Source organism: Nicotiana sylvestris, chromosome 4 (assembly GCF_000393655.2).
Source record: "Nicotiana sylvestris chromosome 4, ASM39365v2, whole genome shotgun sequence".
Taxonomy (NCBI): Eukaryota; Viridiplantae; Streptophyta; class Magnoliopsida; order Solanales; family Solanaceae; genus Nicotiana; species Nicotiana sylvestris.
In genome coordinates, this window is record NC_091060.1 from 169,706,351 (window position 1) to 169,725,061 (window position 18,711).

The 18,711-nt window shown below is 38.1% G+C and overlaps 1 protein-coding gene across 1 annotated transcript; it reads left to right on the forward strand.

The window, feature by feature from the left end:
• Window positions 1-14,402: 14,402 nt before the first annotated feature.
• Window positions 14,403-15,872, forward strand: LOC104233521 (protein FAR-RED IMPAIRED RESPONSE 1-like). Its single transcript, XM_009786922.2, has 2 exons — window positions 14,403-14,647; window positions 14,783-15,872. Exons 1-2 carry the CDS (start codon window positions 14,403-14,405, stop codon window positions 15,870-15,872), a joined length of 1,335 nt encoding a protein of 444 aa, XP_009785224.2.
• Window positions 15,873-18,711: the final 2,839 nt, after the last annotated feature.

An 18,711-nucleotide genomic window follows, 5' to 3' on the forward strand; every position in this document is an offset into this window, starting at 1 on the left:
TTCATCTGGACGACTCTCCCATGACAGGCTCTGGAGAGGGTGTTGTCATGGCTCCCCCCGTAGGGACAGAACCGGCCATTGCCTCAGTTCAATAAGAAATTCCTGCCGTTATCGGTGATCAGCAACCTGTCGTGGAGGAGAATCAGATCTCTAGGGCCGCCGTTATAATTTTGGACGTACCCTTATCTTCTGTAGTTGGTCGTGTTCCCCCTTCGACTGCCGAAAGAGGGAAAGGCGTGGTGGTCGACGATTACGAATCCGAGTCGGACCTCGACCCTGATAATGTCACTATGTTTGAAGATGGCCTTACTCACTCGGTGGTTCATGCGAGAGGCTCGGCTCATATTCTTGAGAGCCCTTCGGATACCAATCTCTTTGAGGACACGGAGGATCAGGTGCCGCAGTTCAGCATGTTGTGCTCCGAAGCCGAGAATGCGGCCCTTCAATCCGTTCTTGATGTTGATTTGATGAACGAGGTAGACGCTATGGGCTTGAGGGTACATTATGCTTACTTTTGCTTTTCCCTCATCTTTTTTGATGATACGATTTTAACCTGTCTTTGCCTTTTTCAGACATATATGGTGGAAGTGGAAAGCATACGCAGGGCCAACATTCGAGCCAAGATTTTCTTGAAGATGTTGGAGAAATATCGTCGCTACCGTAACAAGTGCCGCGAGATGCATGAGCAGCTGTAGGCAAACCCGGTAATCGGGCTTTTGGTGCGGAGTTGGAGAAAAGGGACCAGGAGTTGATGCAAGCTATCCGCAACAAGAGTGTGCTCGAGGAGTAACTTCGAATTAAGGATGAGGAGCTCGAGTTGGTCAAGGGAGTCGCCGCAGAATGTGAGCATCTGTTGGTGAGATTGAGGTCTATGCGGGCGGAGATGGATCAGAACTTGATCAAGGTCGAGGCGATGAGCGTGGAATGGATGGGGAAATTGATCATGCTGGAGAACAAGGTCACTGGGTTGGAGAACATCGAGAGTGCTTCGTCCAAGGCTTCGGCGAGGGCGGCGGCCTTGGAGAACACCATTCGCGTCCTCTAATTCGAACAGGAGTCGGAAAGAGCGATGGCTACCCTCATGGAGGCAAGGCTCGAGGAGGCGGATACTGTGACTGAGGTCGAAGCCCAGTAGGATATGTACAAGAGTTTGTGGGAGGCGGGTACTATGACTGAGGCTGCCTATGAAGAAGTGCGAGTGAAGCGCGGGAGTCTCGCATCAATTGTGGGTATGATGCAGCGACTCCTGAAGCTAATGGGGGTACGGATGATGGTAATGAAGGGCTTCTTGGAGATGGTGATGGTGATGGTGATGGCGATGATGAAGCCGAATGAAGAATGTTGTCCTTGCCTATACTTACTTTCAGTTGTTTGTTTTTTTTATAGTTGTTCGTCGTGTGTTGTAGTTGTTTCTTTCCCCTTTCCTTTTCATTCTTCTTTCTTCCTCCCCTTTTTTAATCGTTGTCTTGGGCCATATGTAAGCTGCGATAGTCTGCATAATGACTTTGTATAAAGGAGAGTTTTTTCTTCATTATTTTCCTTGTACTTCACCTTTATTTCAACTGTTTATGGCTTTGGTGCGAGATAGATGTCTGTATGGCAAGTCCCGATTTTTCTTTCCTTCTATTCTTCCTGATATCCTTTGGCCTTATTAATTCGAACTAATCGAAATAGTGGCTTGTCATTATTCGATCAAGGTCGAAACCTTCTCTTTTTGGCGGAGGCCCTTGGTCTTAAAGGGTGTTATTTCGAACTTATCGAAATAGTAACCCGTCGTCGTTCGATCGAGGTCGAACTATTCTCTTTTTGGCGAAGGCTCTTGGCTTTAAAGGGTGTTATTTCGAATTTATCAAAGTAGTAACACGTCGTCGTTCGATCGAGGTCGAACTCTTCTCTTTTTGGCGAAGGCCCTTGGCCTTAAGGGGTGTTATTTTGAACTTATCGAAATAGTAACTCGTCGTCGTTCGATAGAGGTCGAACTATTCTCTTTTTGGTGAAGGACCTTGGCCTTAAAAGGTGTTATTTCAAACTTATCGAAATAGAAACCTGTCAGCGTTCGATCAAGGTCGAACTCTTCTCTTTTTGGCGAAGGCCCTTGGCCTTAAGGGGTGTTATTTCGAACTTATCAAAATAGTAACCCGTCGTCGTTCGATCGAGGTCGAACTCTTATCTTTTTGGCGAAGGCCCTTGGTATTAAAAGAGAGTTTTTTCTTCGTTATTTGCCTTGTACTTCACCTTTATTTCAAATATTTATGGCTTTGGTGCGAGATAGACATCTGTATGGCGAGTCCCGATTTTTCTTTCCTTCTATTCTTCCTAATGGCCTTTGGCCTTAGTACTTCGAACTAATCAAAATAGTGGCTCGTCATTATTCGATCAAGGTCGAAACCTTCTCTTTTTGGCGAAGGCCCTTGGCCTTAACGGGTGTTATTTCGAACTTATCGAAGTAGTAACCTGTCGTCATTAGATTGACGTCGAACTCTTCTCTTTTTCGCGAAGGCCCTTGGCCTTAAGGGGTATTATTTCGAACTTATCGAAATAGTAACCCATCGTCGTTCGATCGAGGTCGAACTCTTCTCTTTTTGGAAAGGCCCTTGGCCTTAAAGGGTGTTATTTCGAACTTATCGAAATAGTAACCTGTCGTCATTCGATCAAGGTCGAACTCTTCTTTTTTGGCAAAGGCCCTTGGCCTTAAGGGGTGTTATTTCGAACTTATCGAAATTGTAACCCATCGTCGTTCGATCGAGGTCGAACTCTTCTCTTTTTGGCGAAGTCCCTACGCCTTAAAGGGTGTTATTTCGAACTTATCGAATTAGTAACCCGTCGTCGTTCGATCGAGGTCGAACTCTTCTCTTTTTGGGGAAGGCCCTTGGCCTTAAAGGGTGTTATTTCTAACTTATCAAAATAGTAACCCGTCCTCGATCGATCGAGGTTGAACTCTTCTCTTTTTTGCGAAGGCCATTGGCCTTAAATGGTGTTATTTCACAATTATCGAAATAGTAACCCGTCGTCGTTCGATCGAGGTCGAACTATTCTCGTTATGGCGAATGCCCTTGGCCTTAAAGGGTGTTATTTCGAACTTATTGAAATAGTAATCCGTCGTCATTTGATCGAGGTCGAACTCTTCTCTTTTTGGCGAAGGCTCTTGGCTTTAAGGGGTGTTCTTTCGAACTTATCGAAATAGTAACCCGTCGTCGTTCGATCAAGGTCGAACTCTTCTCTTTTTGGCGAAGGCCGTTGGCCTTAAGGGGTGTTATTTCGAACTTATCGAAATAGTAACCCGTCATCGTTCGATCGAGGTCGAACTCTTCTCTTTTTGGTGAAGGCCCTTAGCCGTAAAAGGGTGTCATTTCGAACTTATCAAAATAGTAACCCGTCGTCGTTCGATCGAGGTAGAAATCTTCTCTTTTTTTACGAAGGCCCTTGGCCTTAAAGGGTGTTACTTCAAACTTATCGAAATAGTACCCCATCGTCATTCGATCGAGGTCAAACTCTTTTCTTTTTTGGTGAAGGCCCTTGGCCTTAAAGGGTGTTATTTTGAACTTATCCAAATAGTAACCCGTCGTCGGTCGATCGAGGTCGAACTCTTCTCTTTTTATCGAAGGCCCTTGGCCTTAAGGGGTGCTATTTCGAACTTATCCAAATAGTAATTCGTCGTCATTCGATCGAGGTCGAACTCTTCTCTTTTTGGCGAATGCCTTTGGTCTTAACGGGTGTTATTTCAAACTTATCGAAATAGTAACCCGTTGTCGTTCGATCGAGGTCGAACTCTTCTCTTTTTGGTGAAGGCCCTTGTCCTTAAGGGGTGTTATTTCGAACTTATTAAAATAGTAACCTGTCGTCGTTCGATCGAGGTCGAACTCTTCTCTTTTTGGCAAAGGTCCTTGGCCTTAAAGGGTGTTATTTCGAACTTATCGAAATAGTAACCCATCGTCATTCAATCGAGGTCGAACTCTTATCTTTTTGGCGAAGTCCCTTGGACTTAATGGGTGCTATTTCGAACTTATCAAAATAGTAACCCGTCGTCGTTTGATCGAGGTCGAACTCTTCTCTTTTTGGCGAAGGTCCTTGGCCTTAAAGGATGTTATTTCGAACTTATCGAAATCGTAACCCATCGTCGTTCGATCGAGGTCGAACTCTTCTCTTTTTGGCGAAGGCCCATGGCCTTAAGGGGTGTTATTTCGAACTTATCGAAATAGTAACCCGTCGTCGTTCGATCGAGGTCGAACTTTTCTCTTTTTGGCGAAGGCCCTTGGCCTTAAGGGGTATTATTTCGAACTTATTGAAATAGTAACCCGTTGCCGTTCGATCGAGGTCGAACTCTTCTTTTTTTTGGCGAAGTCCCTAGGCCTTAAGGAGTGTTATTTCGAACTTATCGAAATAATAACCCGTCGTCAGTCCCAGTTTTTGGAGAGCCAGATATCTTCTGAGGGAGTCCTATTCCATTTGGCATTGCTCGCAAAGGGTACAACATCGAAGAATGTGAAACTTTGCGACTTTGCTTAAGTTCACTTTGCACACAAATTGTAGTTTCCTTGTCCGACTCCTGTCTTCTGGCTCGGAGGTATCGCCGACGGGCGGTATCACAGTTGTTTGCAGTAGTTTTTCGTCCTTTAACTAAGATGTTTCTTTATTCGTTCGCATGTGCGGCCATTGTATTCCTACTTGAGCAGAGATTAGAAGGCGAGTTAGAATGAAACTTTCCTTTCCCCCGTCTGGTGGTCCGATGGGGGAGAACTGATTGGTAACGTCGTTCGCCTTGTTTAGCGTATCAATGGTTAATGGGGCGAAGGTTTGTAAGCTTGTTAATTTTGTTCGGCTCTCCTCCCCCTACTGCACTGCTCCTTTGTCTCACGTGGGTTGGATTTTTCCTTCGCGCCCCTTTTGGTGAGTAATCATATTTCTTGTCTTTGATCTGGGAGAGACTAGGAAATTTCACTAAGAAATCCCCACAGACGGCATCAAATTGTTTGAATCAAAAGATATCGAAACCTTTTTGAACAAATCAATAAAAGAAAACGAAGGGGTAAATCTTAGTCAGACATAATAAATTCCAGATCAAAGAGCTAGCAATATGGATCATATGTAGGATGAAGGAAATGTAAATGATCTTATTGAGATTCAATATTGCGTCTTCCATCAATCGATGAGGAGACAACTTTACATATTTTCCTAGAGATTAATTCTTCTCTATCAAGAATACTAGAAGAGAGCTTTTTAGCTTTAGAGAGAGATAGGAGGAGCAGTCCCCTCCATTGAAAGCTTTCCCTTGCTATATATAGTCGTGGAACTCTTGCCCTTTGCTTGGCCCGACGTCCTCTTGCCTCCAATGTGTCTTAGTCGTGCTTTTAGGCGCCGCTCTTTCTGACACATCAGATGTCGGGAAAGGGATATGGAGTGGGCTATACTATCTTTTGCTGCCCGGTCACTTAGGCGGGATGTTGGTCAGCTCGATCGTGATGGTCAGATTTTGACCAATACAAAAGCAAAATAATTATTTCCCCAAATGCTCATTGGCTCATTTCCGCATAACAAAATCCATCGAAATTTAAAAATTATTCATATTTATGATGCACTACAGGGATTAACTAAATGCACCATTTGCATACTCTTTTTTCTCTTTTCTAAAATTTACATTCAGATTTGCGTCAGATAGGTTCAATGAGTCTAGCAGATCTACTGAGGTTTTTAGTTCCCGAAATAATTTTTATTTTTGAAGTTCAAATTCGAAACTGTTGAGGAATGTGGGTCCATAAAGTGTAGAGTTAGTTAGTTGTTAATTGGTTATAACTAATTAGTGGAGTAATATAGCAAATAGTAGTTAATCCCTATAAGTAGTGGAAAGTACTCTGTAAATAGGTAGACTGTACATTTCAATATTCAGAAAACGGAATAATGTTCTTCTCCTCCACTTCTATCTTATCTCTATCTTCTCTGTATACCATCATAGCTAGAGTTCTTCAACATGGTATCAGACCTCAGTTGATCGAGTGATGATGGCTCAGCTGTGACGGAATACTTAATCCCAACCTCAATTTCTTGCTTTATGCAACTGGTTGGTTCGATTTTCATCCTAATTTCACCTACTCAAGGCTAGGGTTTGAAATTTGTGTGTGATCTGCTAGATTGGATCGATATATGAGGAGATCAATCTGTGCATGTGTCTATAGCTTCATTTCTGTTCTTCGATTCAAAACTCTCGAAGTTTCTCAATTCATAACCATGTCGGTTCATGAAGATGTTACTGATCCTCAGCTTGCAACGATGAATGCAACTCAATCGGTAGATCATCATCATCCTCTGTATATTCGCCCATCTGATATGCAAGGTTCAGTCCTTATTTCTATTCAATTGCAAGGATCTGAAAATTACTTGATCTGGAGTAGGTCATTGAAAACTATATTGCATGGCAAAAACAAGTTAGGATTTGTTATAGGCACCCGCAAAAAGAGCAACTATGATGTTAGTCTTCAGGAACTATGGGATAGATGTAATGCAATAATGCTTGCATGGAGTATGAATATTGTGTCTCCTAATATGCTTAGTACTGTAATCTATTCATCAGATGCCTATACTGTTTGGGAAGATCTTAGGGAGAGATTTGACAAAGTTAATGCTTCTAGGGCAGCTTACTTGCATAAGGAAATAGCTACACTAACACAAGGAGTATCCTCTATATCTATTTACTTTTCTCGACTTAGAGAACTGTGGGATGAGTATGAAACATTGACTCCTCTTCCTACTTGTGGTTGTCCTGAGTCAAAGAAGCATGTTGAGCATTATCAACTTCAAAAACTCTATCAATTTCTCACTGGGCTTAATGACTTATATGAAAATGTTAAGAATCAGGTGTTGATAACTAGGCCTCTACCTAATTTGAATCAAGCTTATGCTATGATTATTAATGTTGAAAGCCAAAGGATCAATATAAAGGGTGTGTATAGTTCTAATGATGTCAATGAAGTTGCAGCTATGATGAGTAATAGACACTACAACAACAATGGAGGTCCTACAAACACTGGAGGTTATAAAACTAAAAATTCATTCAACAAGTCACCAGTTTAGTGTGAGTACTGCAGGTGCAAAGGACATACGAATGAGAATTGATTCAAACTACATGGATATCCAAGTGATTTCAAAAATAAGAAGAGAGGAGGAAATTTCACTTCTCAATACAACAATGTAAGCAACTATGGCAGTCAATTTTCAGAATCTCAAAGTGATTCCTTACTCTACTCTCAGTCTCCAGCTCAGTTCTTTACTCCTGAACAGTACCAATAGATATTGCAGATGTTGAACAAAGGCAAGGATGTTGAACCTGTAGCTAATTCAGCAACTACATGAACAACAGGTAACATACATGCTTTTATGTCTTCCTTGGAGAATCATAAGTGGATAATAGATATATGGGCTTCTAATCACATGGTGCATAGTTTATATCTATTAGATTCTTATAAAGAATTATCAGAAATAGATAAAAACAAAGTATATCTCCCTACTGGTGAGAAGGTTGTTATTACATACCCTGGGGTTTGTTCTTTTTTCAGAGATAAGAAAGTTCAGAACATATTGCATATTTCAGAATTCAAGTATAATCTATTCTCAATCTATAAGATCACAAAAGAACTAAGGTATATGGTGGCATTCTTCCCTGATTTCTGTGTCTTTCAGAAACTCTTCATTGGGAAGGTCCTGTGGATTGGTAAAGAAAAACTTGGTCTCTACATTCTCAAGACTGAAAACAGGCAATTTTCTGAGCAACATTTACCACCAACTATAAATACCATTGTTAGTAGTACAAATAAGTGTGTTAGTAAGACTAGTGAGAGCACCACACGATCTTGCAATAAGTTTGAACTGTGGCATAAAAAGTTAGGACATGCTCCTCTAAATATAGTACAGAAAATACATAGCTTAAGTGATTTGCACCTGATTGGTGATCATTGTACTGTATGTCCCTTTGCAAAACAGTCCAGACTTCCTTTTCATCTTAGCTCTTCATGTTCTACTTCTATCTTTGATTTTGTGCATGCAGAAGTTTGGGGTCCTTATAGGATTTCTACCCATGATAACAAAAGATATTTCTTGACCTTAGTTGATGATTACTCAAAGTATATTTGGATGTTTCTTCTAACCACTAAAGATGATACTATTGTGGCACTAAAAAACTTCCTGGCAATGGCTAAATCAGTTCAGGACCTCTGTTAAATGTCTTAGAACATATAATGACACTGAATTTTGAATGATCAAGCGACCTCCTTATTGCAAAATCTTAGAATTCTTCGTCAAAGTTCCTGTGTGTACACTCCTTAACAGAATAGAGCTGTTGAGAGAAGACGCAGATCAATTCTAGATATGTCTAGAGCACTAAGATTTCAGGCCTATATACCTTTGCATTTCTGGGGTGAATGTGTGTCCACTGTAGTTTACCTAATGAATAGGCTACCTACTATTTTTCTTCAGGGAAAGACTCCCTTTGAGGCACTTTATCAGAAAGGTCCATCCATTCAACATCTTAGAGTATTTGGGAGCTTATGTTATGCCACCAAAATACAGGAAGTAGACAAGTTCAGTCCTAGAGCAGTCCCAGCAGTTTTCATGGGGTATTCCTATTCTCAAAAGGGCTATGTGCTATATGATCTTCACTCCAAAGGTTTCTTTGTGAGCAAAGATGTTGTGTTCAATGAAGATATCTTTCCTTTTAAGAATGTGAGGCCTGTTGTTCCTTATCTATTTCCTATTCTTGAGTTCACAGACTCATCACCCATTTATAAGAATGCTCAACAATTATCTTCTGGCAACATTTCTCTTATCACTCAGTCATTTCCTCCTACACCTGTTAGTGATGATCCTTCATCATCTTTGCCTACAGAGATTTCCACTGATCATTTAACTCCTCCTGCAGCACTTAGGGGATCCTCAAGACCTTCTAAACCTCTTGTGTGACTCACTGATTATGTGGTTCAGCCTCAGAAGTCTACATGCTCATATCTTGTCTCACAGTATGTGTCTTATGGTCAGCTCTCTCCTGCTTATCAAGCCTCTTTAGCTGCTTATTCTGCCATTGTTGAACCTAATTCCTTAGTGAAGCTAGTGTTGATCTTAAGTGGGTAGAAGCTATGCAAGCTAAGATCTTAGCTTTGGAAGAAAACAACACATGTTCTATAGTAGACCTGCCACCAGGCAAAGTTCCTATTGGATGTAAATGGATTTTCAAAGTCAAGTATAGATCTAATGGTGAGGTGGAAAGATATAAGGCCAAATTAGTTGCCAAATGCTACGGCCAACAGGAAGGCCTAGACTATACAGAAATATTCTCACTAGTAGCCAAAATGGTTACTGTGATAGCTGTAGTTACCATAGATGCTGCCTCCAGTTGGTATGCCTTCCATATGGATATGCATAATGCATTCTTGCAGGGTGACTTGGTAGTAGAGATTGAGAATGTGATGACCCAAAAGGTCATCTCGTATTTTAGAAACCAATTCGGGGTTTCGAGGCCTTCAAGACCTCATTTTATTTCTCCTCGATTTTCATGCGCTGTCTGCGGGCATTTTCGGAAAGCCTTTATGTGAAAATTTGAGAAAATACTAGGTTTTTGCCTTTAAAATTGATTTAAGTTGACTTCGGTCAATATTTTGAGTAAACGGACCCGGACTCGTATTTTGACGGTCCTGGAGGGTCCGTAGTAAATATGGGACTTGGGCGTATACCCGGAATTAAATTTCGAGGTCCCTAGCCCGAGAAATGAATTTTTGAAGAAAATTATTAAAACTGGAAATATAATAGTTTTTAGATATTGAATAATGTTTAAACTTGCTGGTATCGGGCCTGTATTTTGGTTCTGAGCCCGGTAGAGGTCCATTATAATATTTAAACCTTATATGTGAAATTTGGTGAAAAACGGAAGTGATTTGACGTGATTCGGACCTTTGGTTGAGAAAATAGAAAGTTTGAAACTATCTTGAAAATTTCATGTGTTTTGGTATTGAATTCATAGTTCTAAGTGATATTTTGGCGATTCGATCACACGAGCAAGTTCGTATGATATTTTAATACATGTGTACATGTTTAGTTTGGAGTACCGAAAGCTTGGGTGAATTTTGGATAGGCTACAAAGTGATTTGAAACATAAAAAAAATTCTGGTATGTTGCAGGCCTGCAGACTTCGCATTTGCAAAGTCTGGCTCGCAAATGCGAGCATTGCATTTGTGAAGAAGGTTCGCATTTGCGATCAGTAGGCTAGGAAGGGACCTTCGCATTTGCTAAGCTCATAGTCGCAATTGTGACTGGAACAGGGGCCGCATTTGCAAACATTTGTTCGCATTTGCGATGCCAGCAGACCAGGCCAACCTTCCCATTTGCGAAGTAATGTCTGCATTTGCGAACCCGTGATTGCAAATGCGATACCTGCAACTGTTCAAAAGGAGTTTAGATGGGATTTTTGATTCATTTCTCAAATTTTCAAACCCTAAACTTCAAGAGGCGATTTTCCAAAGACCATTTTCCCCCAAATCATAGTTAAATGATTCTTAACTTACTTCTTTCGATCTATTTACAGGATTTCATCACAAAATCTAGGGTTTTTCATGGTGGAATTGGTGTTTTTGGGTAGAATTTAGAAATTTAAAAATTTGGGGATTTAGACCTCAAATTGAGGTCGAATTCCAAAATCAATTGTATATTCGGGCTTGTGGGTGAATGAGTAATCGAGTTTTGGTCCGAACTTCGAGTTTTGACCAAGCGACCCTAGGGTTAGTTTTCTGACTTTTTTGGGAAAATGTTGGGAAACTTGTAATTTTGCATTGTAATTGATTTTTTAGCGATAATTGATATTATTAAGTTAATTATGACTAGATACGAGTGTATTGTAGGTGGAATCGAGAGGTAAAACGATAATTGGGGCTTGATTTTGGCCGTGGAATCAAGGTAAGTGTTGTGGCTAACCTTAGCTTGTGGGATTAGGTATTGTTGCCTTATTTGCGACATGTTTAGTTATTGAGTACAACGTATATGTGAGGTGACGAGTATCCATACGTTATTGTCGGGTCATAGCATGCAAGTGAGTCTCATACTTGTGACCGTTGTGTTTTTTTATACGTACTGTTCATGCTTAACTGGTTATTACTCTTGTTAAACAAGTCTTATTATGTTTTTTTGGTATTGGATAATTGTTGAGTGTTGACTCAAGTTGAGATTCATATTGTGAAGTGAAATGTTGAACGAGGTTGTTTATTGATGATTCCCTTCTTAGATTGTTATTGTTTCTACTGTTTAGGTGAGGAAGAGTATAAAACACGAAGGGTGATACCGTGCAATGTTTTGTGAGTGAGTGATAAAGCACGAAGGGTGATGTTGTGCCATATTCTGAGAGTGTTAATGCACGAAGGGTGATGTCGTGCGTATTTTGATATTGATAATACATGAAGGGTGATGTCGTGCCATGATTATGAGAGAGTTAATACACGAAGGATGATGTCATGCTGTTTCTGTTGTTTCTTATGTTAAGGACGAGAGTAAAAGTACAAAGGGTGATGTCGTGTTCATGATTGCTGTGTTATTATTTTTGTTGGTTCAAAGCATGATATTTACTGTGTTCCTGTACCGTACTATCTTTCAGAATATTCATAGTCCCCTCAGCATGTTTTCCCTTTCCCATTATTGTCTGTTACATTTCTGTTATTGTTATTTTCTGTTATTACATTTTCGTTATTAGAGTTGGGTTGCTGCCTTCAGTCCACAGGAGACCCAAGGTAGATCTACCGGCGTTCGCAGACCCTGGAGTCCCCTTCCTTCTATCTTAGATTTCCTGTCTCTTTTCATTTTGAGAATAGATGTATTTCTTTTAAACCAGTGTTTGTAGAAAATTCTTAGAAATTTGTAGATTGTGACACCAGATCTTTGGGGTAGTCATGTATTAGTATTTTAAACTGTTATAAAAGTTTCGCACTTCATATCTATTTAGTTTTAATTATTGTTTATCACTGTTTTGGTTAAGGATTAATATGTTAGAACTGTATCTGTTGGCTTGCGTAGCATTCTAAGAGTTAGGCGCCATCACGATCCCGACGGTAGAAAATCCGGGTCGTGACATTTACATACACATTCTAGATGGCTTTTCAAGTTAGGGAGAGTATCAGAAAGTGTGCAAATTACACAAGTCCATATATGGGATGAAGCAAGCACCCAGACAATAAAATCTCAAACTGACAAAAGCACTCCTAGATATGAAGTTTGTGCAAAGCCATTATGATTACTCTCTTTTCACTAAAAAGATAGGAACAGAACTGGTGATAGTGCTAGTATATGTGGATGACTTGCTGATCACAGGCAATAGTCTACTTATTATCATACAAGATAGAAAAGAATTACAGGAAAGATTCAAGATGAAGGATTTGAGAGAATTGAAGTACTTTCTTGGGATTGAATTCTCAAGGTCTCAAAAGGGTGTCTTGATGTGTCAAAGAAAGTATGCCTTGGAACTGGTTTCTGAACTTGGCCTAGCAGGTGGAAAACCAGTCTGTACACTTCTTGAGTTCAATCATAAATTCACTTTTGTTAAGTTTGATCAGGAAGTAAGAAATAATGCATCTGAAGATATATTGCTTGAAGATAAAGGCATTTATTAGAGATTGATAGCTAGATTATTGTACCTAACTATGACAAGGTCAACCATAGCATTTGTAGTACAATTGCTCAGTCAATATATGCATGCACCTAAAGTTTCCCATATGGAAGCTGCAAAGAGAGTGGTAAGGTACATTAAGTCTACACCAGGACTTGGACTCTTTATGCCTATTGGTAGCTGCAATCAACTTGTGGCCTATTATGATTCTAATTAGGGAGCATGTGTGGAGTCTAAAGATCAATTTCTGGATATGTGGTAAAGTTTGGTGGTGCACTAATCTCCTGGAAATAACAAAAATAAGGAATAATGTCCAGAAGCTCAACTGAAGCAGAATTTCAAAGTATGGCAACCACAGTTGCTGAGATTGTATGGCTAGTTGGGCTACTCAGAGAGCTGTGCATGGATATCAAATTAGTTGTGTCATTGCACTGTGATAGCAAAGCAGCTATTCAAATTGCTGCACATCCTATCTTTCACGAGAGGACTAAGCATATAGATATTAACTGTCATTTTGTAAGGGAGAAATTGGTGCAAGGACTAATTCAAACGTAGCATGTTGAAACAACAGAGCAAATCGCAGACTTACTAACTAAGGCACTGTGCAAACCACAACATGAGTACTTACTGAGCAAGCTAGGAATGAAGAATGTATTTCATCCCCCAACTTGAGGGGGAGTGTTGAGGAATGTGGATCCTATATATTTAAAGTGTTGAATTAGTTAATGGTTAGTTAGTTATAACTAATTAGTGGAGTAATATAGTGGTTAGTAGTTAATCCCTATAAGTAGTGAAAAGTACTATGTAAATAGGTAGACTGTACATTTCAATATTCAGAAAATGGAGTAAAGTTCTTCTCCTCCACTTCCACCTTCTCTCTATCTTCTCTATATATCGCTATAGAGTGCTCTTTACCAGAAACCTTTAATTCAGAATCAAAAAGTTTAATTATCCTATCACAAACTCGTCGATACGGAGGTGGATGGGGTACATAATTACCGGATTTAGCTAAACTCGATATTTTTTACACATAAAATAAAATATATGTAAGGAAATTACTAATATTTTATAGTATTAAAACCCTAAAGAGTGAACCCATTAAATTTTAGGGAGATGCTAAACGGTCCAACTGGTGTGACCAACTTTGGCCACACCAGTGAAAAGACATAAAAACCCTCTAACTAATTAGCCTACATTTTCCCTCCAAAATACAAAATTAAATTCCAAGTCTTGAAGTATGCGAAAATTAAATGTTGGGAGATGAAGAGTCTTGTGTATTATATTTGTATTTATGTGTATTTTATACAAATTATACGTTTTTTAATTTTTAAGAAATTATTGTATTTTCTTCCTTTCTTAAAAACAAATACGGTATACGATTTTGTATACTTCCTCCTTACCAAACCCTAAACCAGCGGACACTTTTTATGAAGAGTCTTGTGTATTATATTTGTATTTATGTGTATTTTATACAAATTATACGTTTTTTAATTTTTAAGAAATTATTGTATTTTCTTCCTTTCTTAAAAACAAAAACGGTATACGATTTTGTATACTTCCTCTTACCAAACCCTAAACCAGTGGACACTTTCCTCCTTGCCAAGCCCTAAACCAGCGGACACTTTCTCCTTCTCTAAAATGGGATTCAAACCAAGAAAATTTGGCGGTGCAACAAAATATGAATCCAAATGAACACAACACAAATACAACAACTATGAATATCAACCAAGATAATAGGTTTGATCGAGTTAGGGACGAGTTGTACAGATCTTTAGGGATGGCATCAGACGATAGTTTGTTGAATGAATACGAATGGGTCGATGTTGATTCTCACGAAAGTTTCAACAATGTTGTGCACTTAGATGATGATGATGATGAAGAAGCCGATGGAGAATATCATGGAGAAGCTAATGATGATGAGGAGGAAGTTTTAGGAAATGAGTTAGAATTATGTGATGTTGATCGGGAAATGGAGAATGAATTCACTGAAAAGGATGTAGTTGTAGGTCCAATCTCTGGAATGTGATTTAGAGATAAAGATACTTTGTTTGCATTCTACAAAGAACATGCACGACTGAGAGGATTCTCCGTCGTCAAAAGAAATTCCAACAAGAAGGGTAGTGACACTTTTAGATATATAACCCACTATTGTGATAGGGCTAGGATTCACAAAATCAAGTTTACCACCAAGAGTAACAATTGTAAAGATAGGCTAGTTGCTGTTTTGGATGATTCTGATTATTGGCGCATCTCTAAGGTCGTTCACGATCACAATCATGATTTTCTCCCATCCGTATTACGCCTGATGGCTGGACATAGGTCTGTTTGTGATTCTTTGAAGAGGGATCTTGTAGCTCACGATCGATCTGGCAATAGACCCTCCAAGAATATTAGACTTGCTGAGGTTCAACGTGGTGGACCGCAAAATTTGGGTTGTACTCCAAAGGATTGTAGAAATTATATTTTGAAAAGTAGGAATTTTGAAATGCAAGAAGGGGACGCACAGTCGCTACTCAACTTTTTTCGTGAAATCCAGATAAAGGATAATGAGTTTTTCTATTCAATAGATGTTGATAATATTGGTAGGCTGCGAAATGTGGTATGGGTGCATTCACACTTTAAGGCAGTGTATGAGCAAATCCAAGATGCAATATGCTTTGGTACGACGTACCTTGTGAATCGATATAATATGCTATGTGCTACATTTTTTGGCATCAATCACCATAGACAGTCCATCTTACTAGGATGTGCTCTCATGTCTCATGAAGACATCGATAGTTACAAATTAGTTTTTAGAACTTGGATTGATGCCATGGGAAAAGTTCATCCAGATGCGGTCATAGCTGATCAGTGTCAGAGCATTAAGGTAGTCATTGCTGAAGTGATGCCAAATACAATACATAGGTATTGTATTTGGCATATATTCTCAAAGTTGCCTCTTTACTTAAGTGGTGTTCGTTCTTCTAAAATTGCACATGGAGAATTTAAATCCATGGTCCTTGATAGCATTACTGTTGAAGTTTTTGAGAGAAAATGGACAGAATATATTGCAAGGTATAATTTACATACAAGGAATTGGTTCAACAAGCTTTACTCTGAGAAGGAAAAATGGGATCATGTGTACCTTGATGTGTATTTTTGGGCTGGTATGCTATCTATGCAAAGAAGTGAGGGGATGCATGCGTTCTTTGATGGATATATTACCCGTCAAAGCACTCTTAGGATGTTTGTTTACCAGTATGAGTGAGCTATAAGAGCTAAGCATGAGAAAGAGTTGGAAGCAGAATACAGGTCAAATGGCTTTCAAATTGTGTACGAGTAAATGTTCAAGTGGGAGGAGCAGGCAATTCAATGTTATACACGTATAGTATATGAATTTTTCAAGACACAACTAAGAAAATTGTATCATTGTGAAGTTAGCAGCTCCGACGATCATCAAGTTGTCCCCGGTGTTGAGAAATTCATGCAATACACCCTTTTTGATCAGGAGGTTGTTTGATATATATTTTTGGACTGGCTTGGCCCCTATATATATGGTCACATACTCAAACCCTAAAGACCTAAAAAAACTCACATACTCAAACCCTAAACTATGGATGCCTCTCCGTCAATCAAACGAGCCCTAGTTTACTCTTCTACTAGCAGTGATGACATATCTTACTCTTCTACTAGCAGTGATACTGAAGAAGAGATTCCTCCAACTTTTAAAGTGATTATGATTGATTCATGCATTGACTACGACGATCTGGTTATGCATAATTATTTTATATATATTTTTTGTGTTTAAGCTTTATATTTTCCAAAAACTTAATAGTATTGTTTTTTTTTCCTTTTTTCAGTATATTCCAAGAAAAATCTACAAGAATCTTCCTTCAAGATTAGAACATGCGTATTTTCACCATCGTGGCAAAGAGTGGTATGTAATTATGAGCGTTGGTGATCAAAAAAGGTTCAAGGTAGGCTGGCGACTTTTTGTATTAGAGAATTTTATCAGGCGAGGTTTCTTCGTCAAATTTACGTTGGTTGATGTTTCACCACTGCGTGCTATCTTCAATGTGGACATGAAGGGAGACAGATATCCTGTTTGTACTAATTCATTTTTTACTTGGTACTAGGATGTGTTTGTGTTAAATTCAAAGCTTTAGTTATGGTTGTTGTACTTTTTTCTGTTCAAATGTTATGCATAAAATTTCAATCTTCATATTACTAGATTTTTTTTAAAAAATTATTTATCATTAAAAAACTCCGAAATTTATTGATTAGTAATCATGTATTGGAAGAGTAAATGTACCATGGGGAAGTTAAATGGGTTGGTGTGTTATTAATATATAATCTCATACTCTCATGTACTCAAACACTAAAGATCTAAAAACACATTCTCCTACAAACACTAACTATGGACGCCTCTCACTCTACCAAATGATCCCTAACTTACTCTTCTACTAGTGAGGATGAAGAAGAGAATCCTCCAACTTTTGAAGTGGTTATGACTGATTCATACATCAACTACGACGATCTGGTTATGCATCAGTGTTGTATATATATTTTTTGTGTTTAAGCTTTATCTTTTCCGAAAACTTAATAAAATTATTTTTTTCCCCAGTATATTCCAAGAAAAATCTACAAACATCTTCCTCCAACAGTTGAAACTACACTTCTTCATTATCATGTCAAAAAGTGGTTTGTATCTATGAGCGTTGGTGATCGAAGAAGGTTCAAAGAAGGCTGAAAACTTTTTATTTTGGATAATTATGTCAAGCGAGGTTTCGTCGTCAAATTTATGTTGGTGGATGTTTCATCACTATATGTTGACTTCAATATTGAAGTGAAGGGCGAAGGAACTCATGATCATAATCCGGTTGAAATTGATTCGTTTTTAGGATGTGTTTTGTATTTTTCTATCCCTTTATGATCTCTAACCTTTTATTGTTGATTTAGTTATGCTACTTGTGCTTTTGATTTGCTATAACAGTTTTCATTTCTTACGCATGAAATCAATTTCAACGACTATTTTTTATTTTTATTTTTTTAAATTAATTCTTCAAGAATGCTTGGTTTCAGAAATTCATGTACAGCCATTTGAAGGTTGTACCTTAAGTTCTTCTTCTATAATTTTATGGATTTGTTCATTCGGCTTATTTGTTTTTTTCCATATTAATCAGAGACATTATGATGTTGTAACAACATATTTCCAACCGGTTGAGAATAAAATCGTAGACTTCAAATTCAACCTAATTCTACCTACACACTACTAAAACGGTTGAGAATAATAAATGCTTCATTGAGAAGCTAAATAGTTGGCATGAGAAGCTAAATGGTAACCTACCAATCGAATTTTTTTGAAATGGAGAAGAGAATTTTTTTTGTGATTTTACTGAAAATTTTCATTAGAATATTTTACATGTATAATTTATAAATTAAATATTTTCTTAATTTTTGTATCAGATAAGCAAATATTGTCATATAAAATGAAGAAAATTAAAAGTGGAAGAACCAGGGATTCATAAAAAGGGATTCAAAAAATATATATATTAGGATGTCACACCTAATGTAATATCGGATAATTTTATTTTGAAAAACTTAGCAAATGAAAAAAAAGAATCATTTGATAATTTTTTATTTCTACAAATCTAAATCCTGCTCTCCAATATTTTATTTTTCTTTATTGATTGTAGTACCTTAATGCACCATACTTCAAATATTATGTGTTTAAGTTATTATTCTTAAGAACTAATCTATCTTTATATAAGTCCTCATTAAATATTAGTTGGATCTTAAAGCAAATTTCGAATGTTAATAAGTTCGATAAGAGAAAATTAAGAAAAATATTTACTAGAAAAAAATAGTCTAATAGAAATTTAGTAAAAAAATTTACAAAAAGAAGGTACTAGAAAACATTATCCAACCAGATATTTTTACGGTTGGATGAAGAGCTCATGAAAAGAATTTTGGGTAAACTAAATGGATGCATTGAAGAATGTAAAGTCTTTTTTTGAGGAGTATAAAGGGTTCATTGAAGATTGTGATTCAAATTTTAAGATACAAACCCTAACCCTAATCCTAGAAATATTCAAAAATTATACTAT

Coding starts and splice junctions, on each gene's coding strand:
- LOC104233521 (XM_009786922.2), top strand. CDS start 14,403: ATGGCATCAGACGATAGTTTGTTGAATGAATACGAATGGGTCGATGTT. Junction 14,648..14,782: donor GTAGGTCCAATCTCTGGAAT/GTGATTTAGAGA, acceptor CTATTGTGATAG/GGCTAGGATTCACAAAATCA.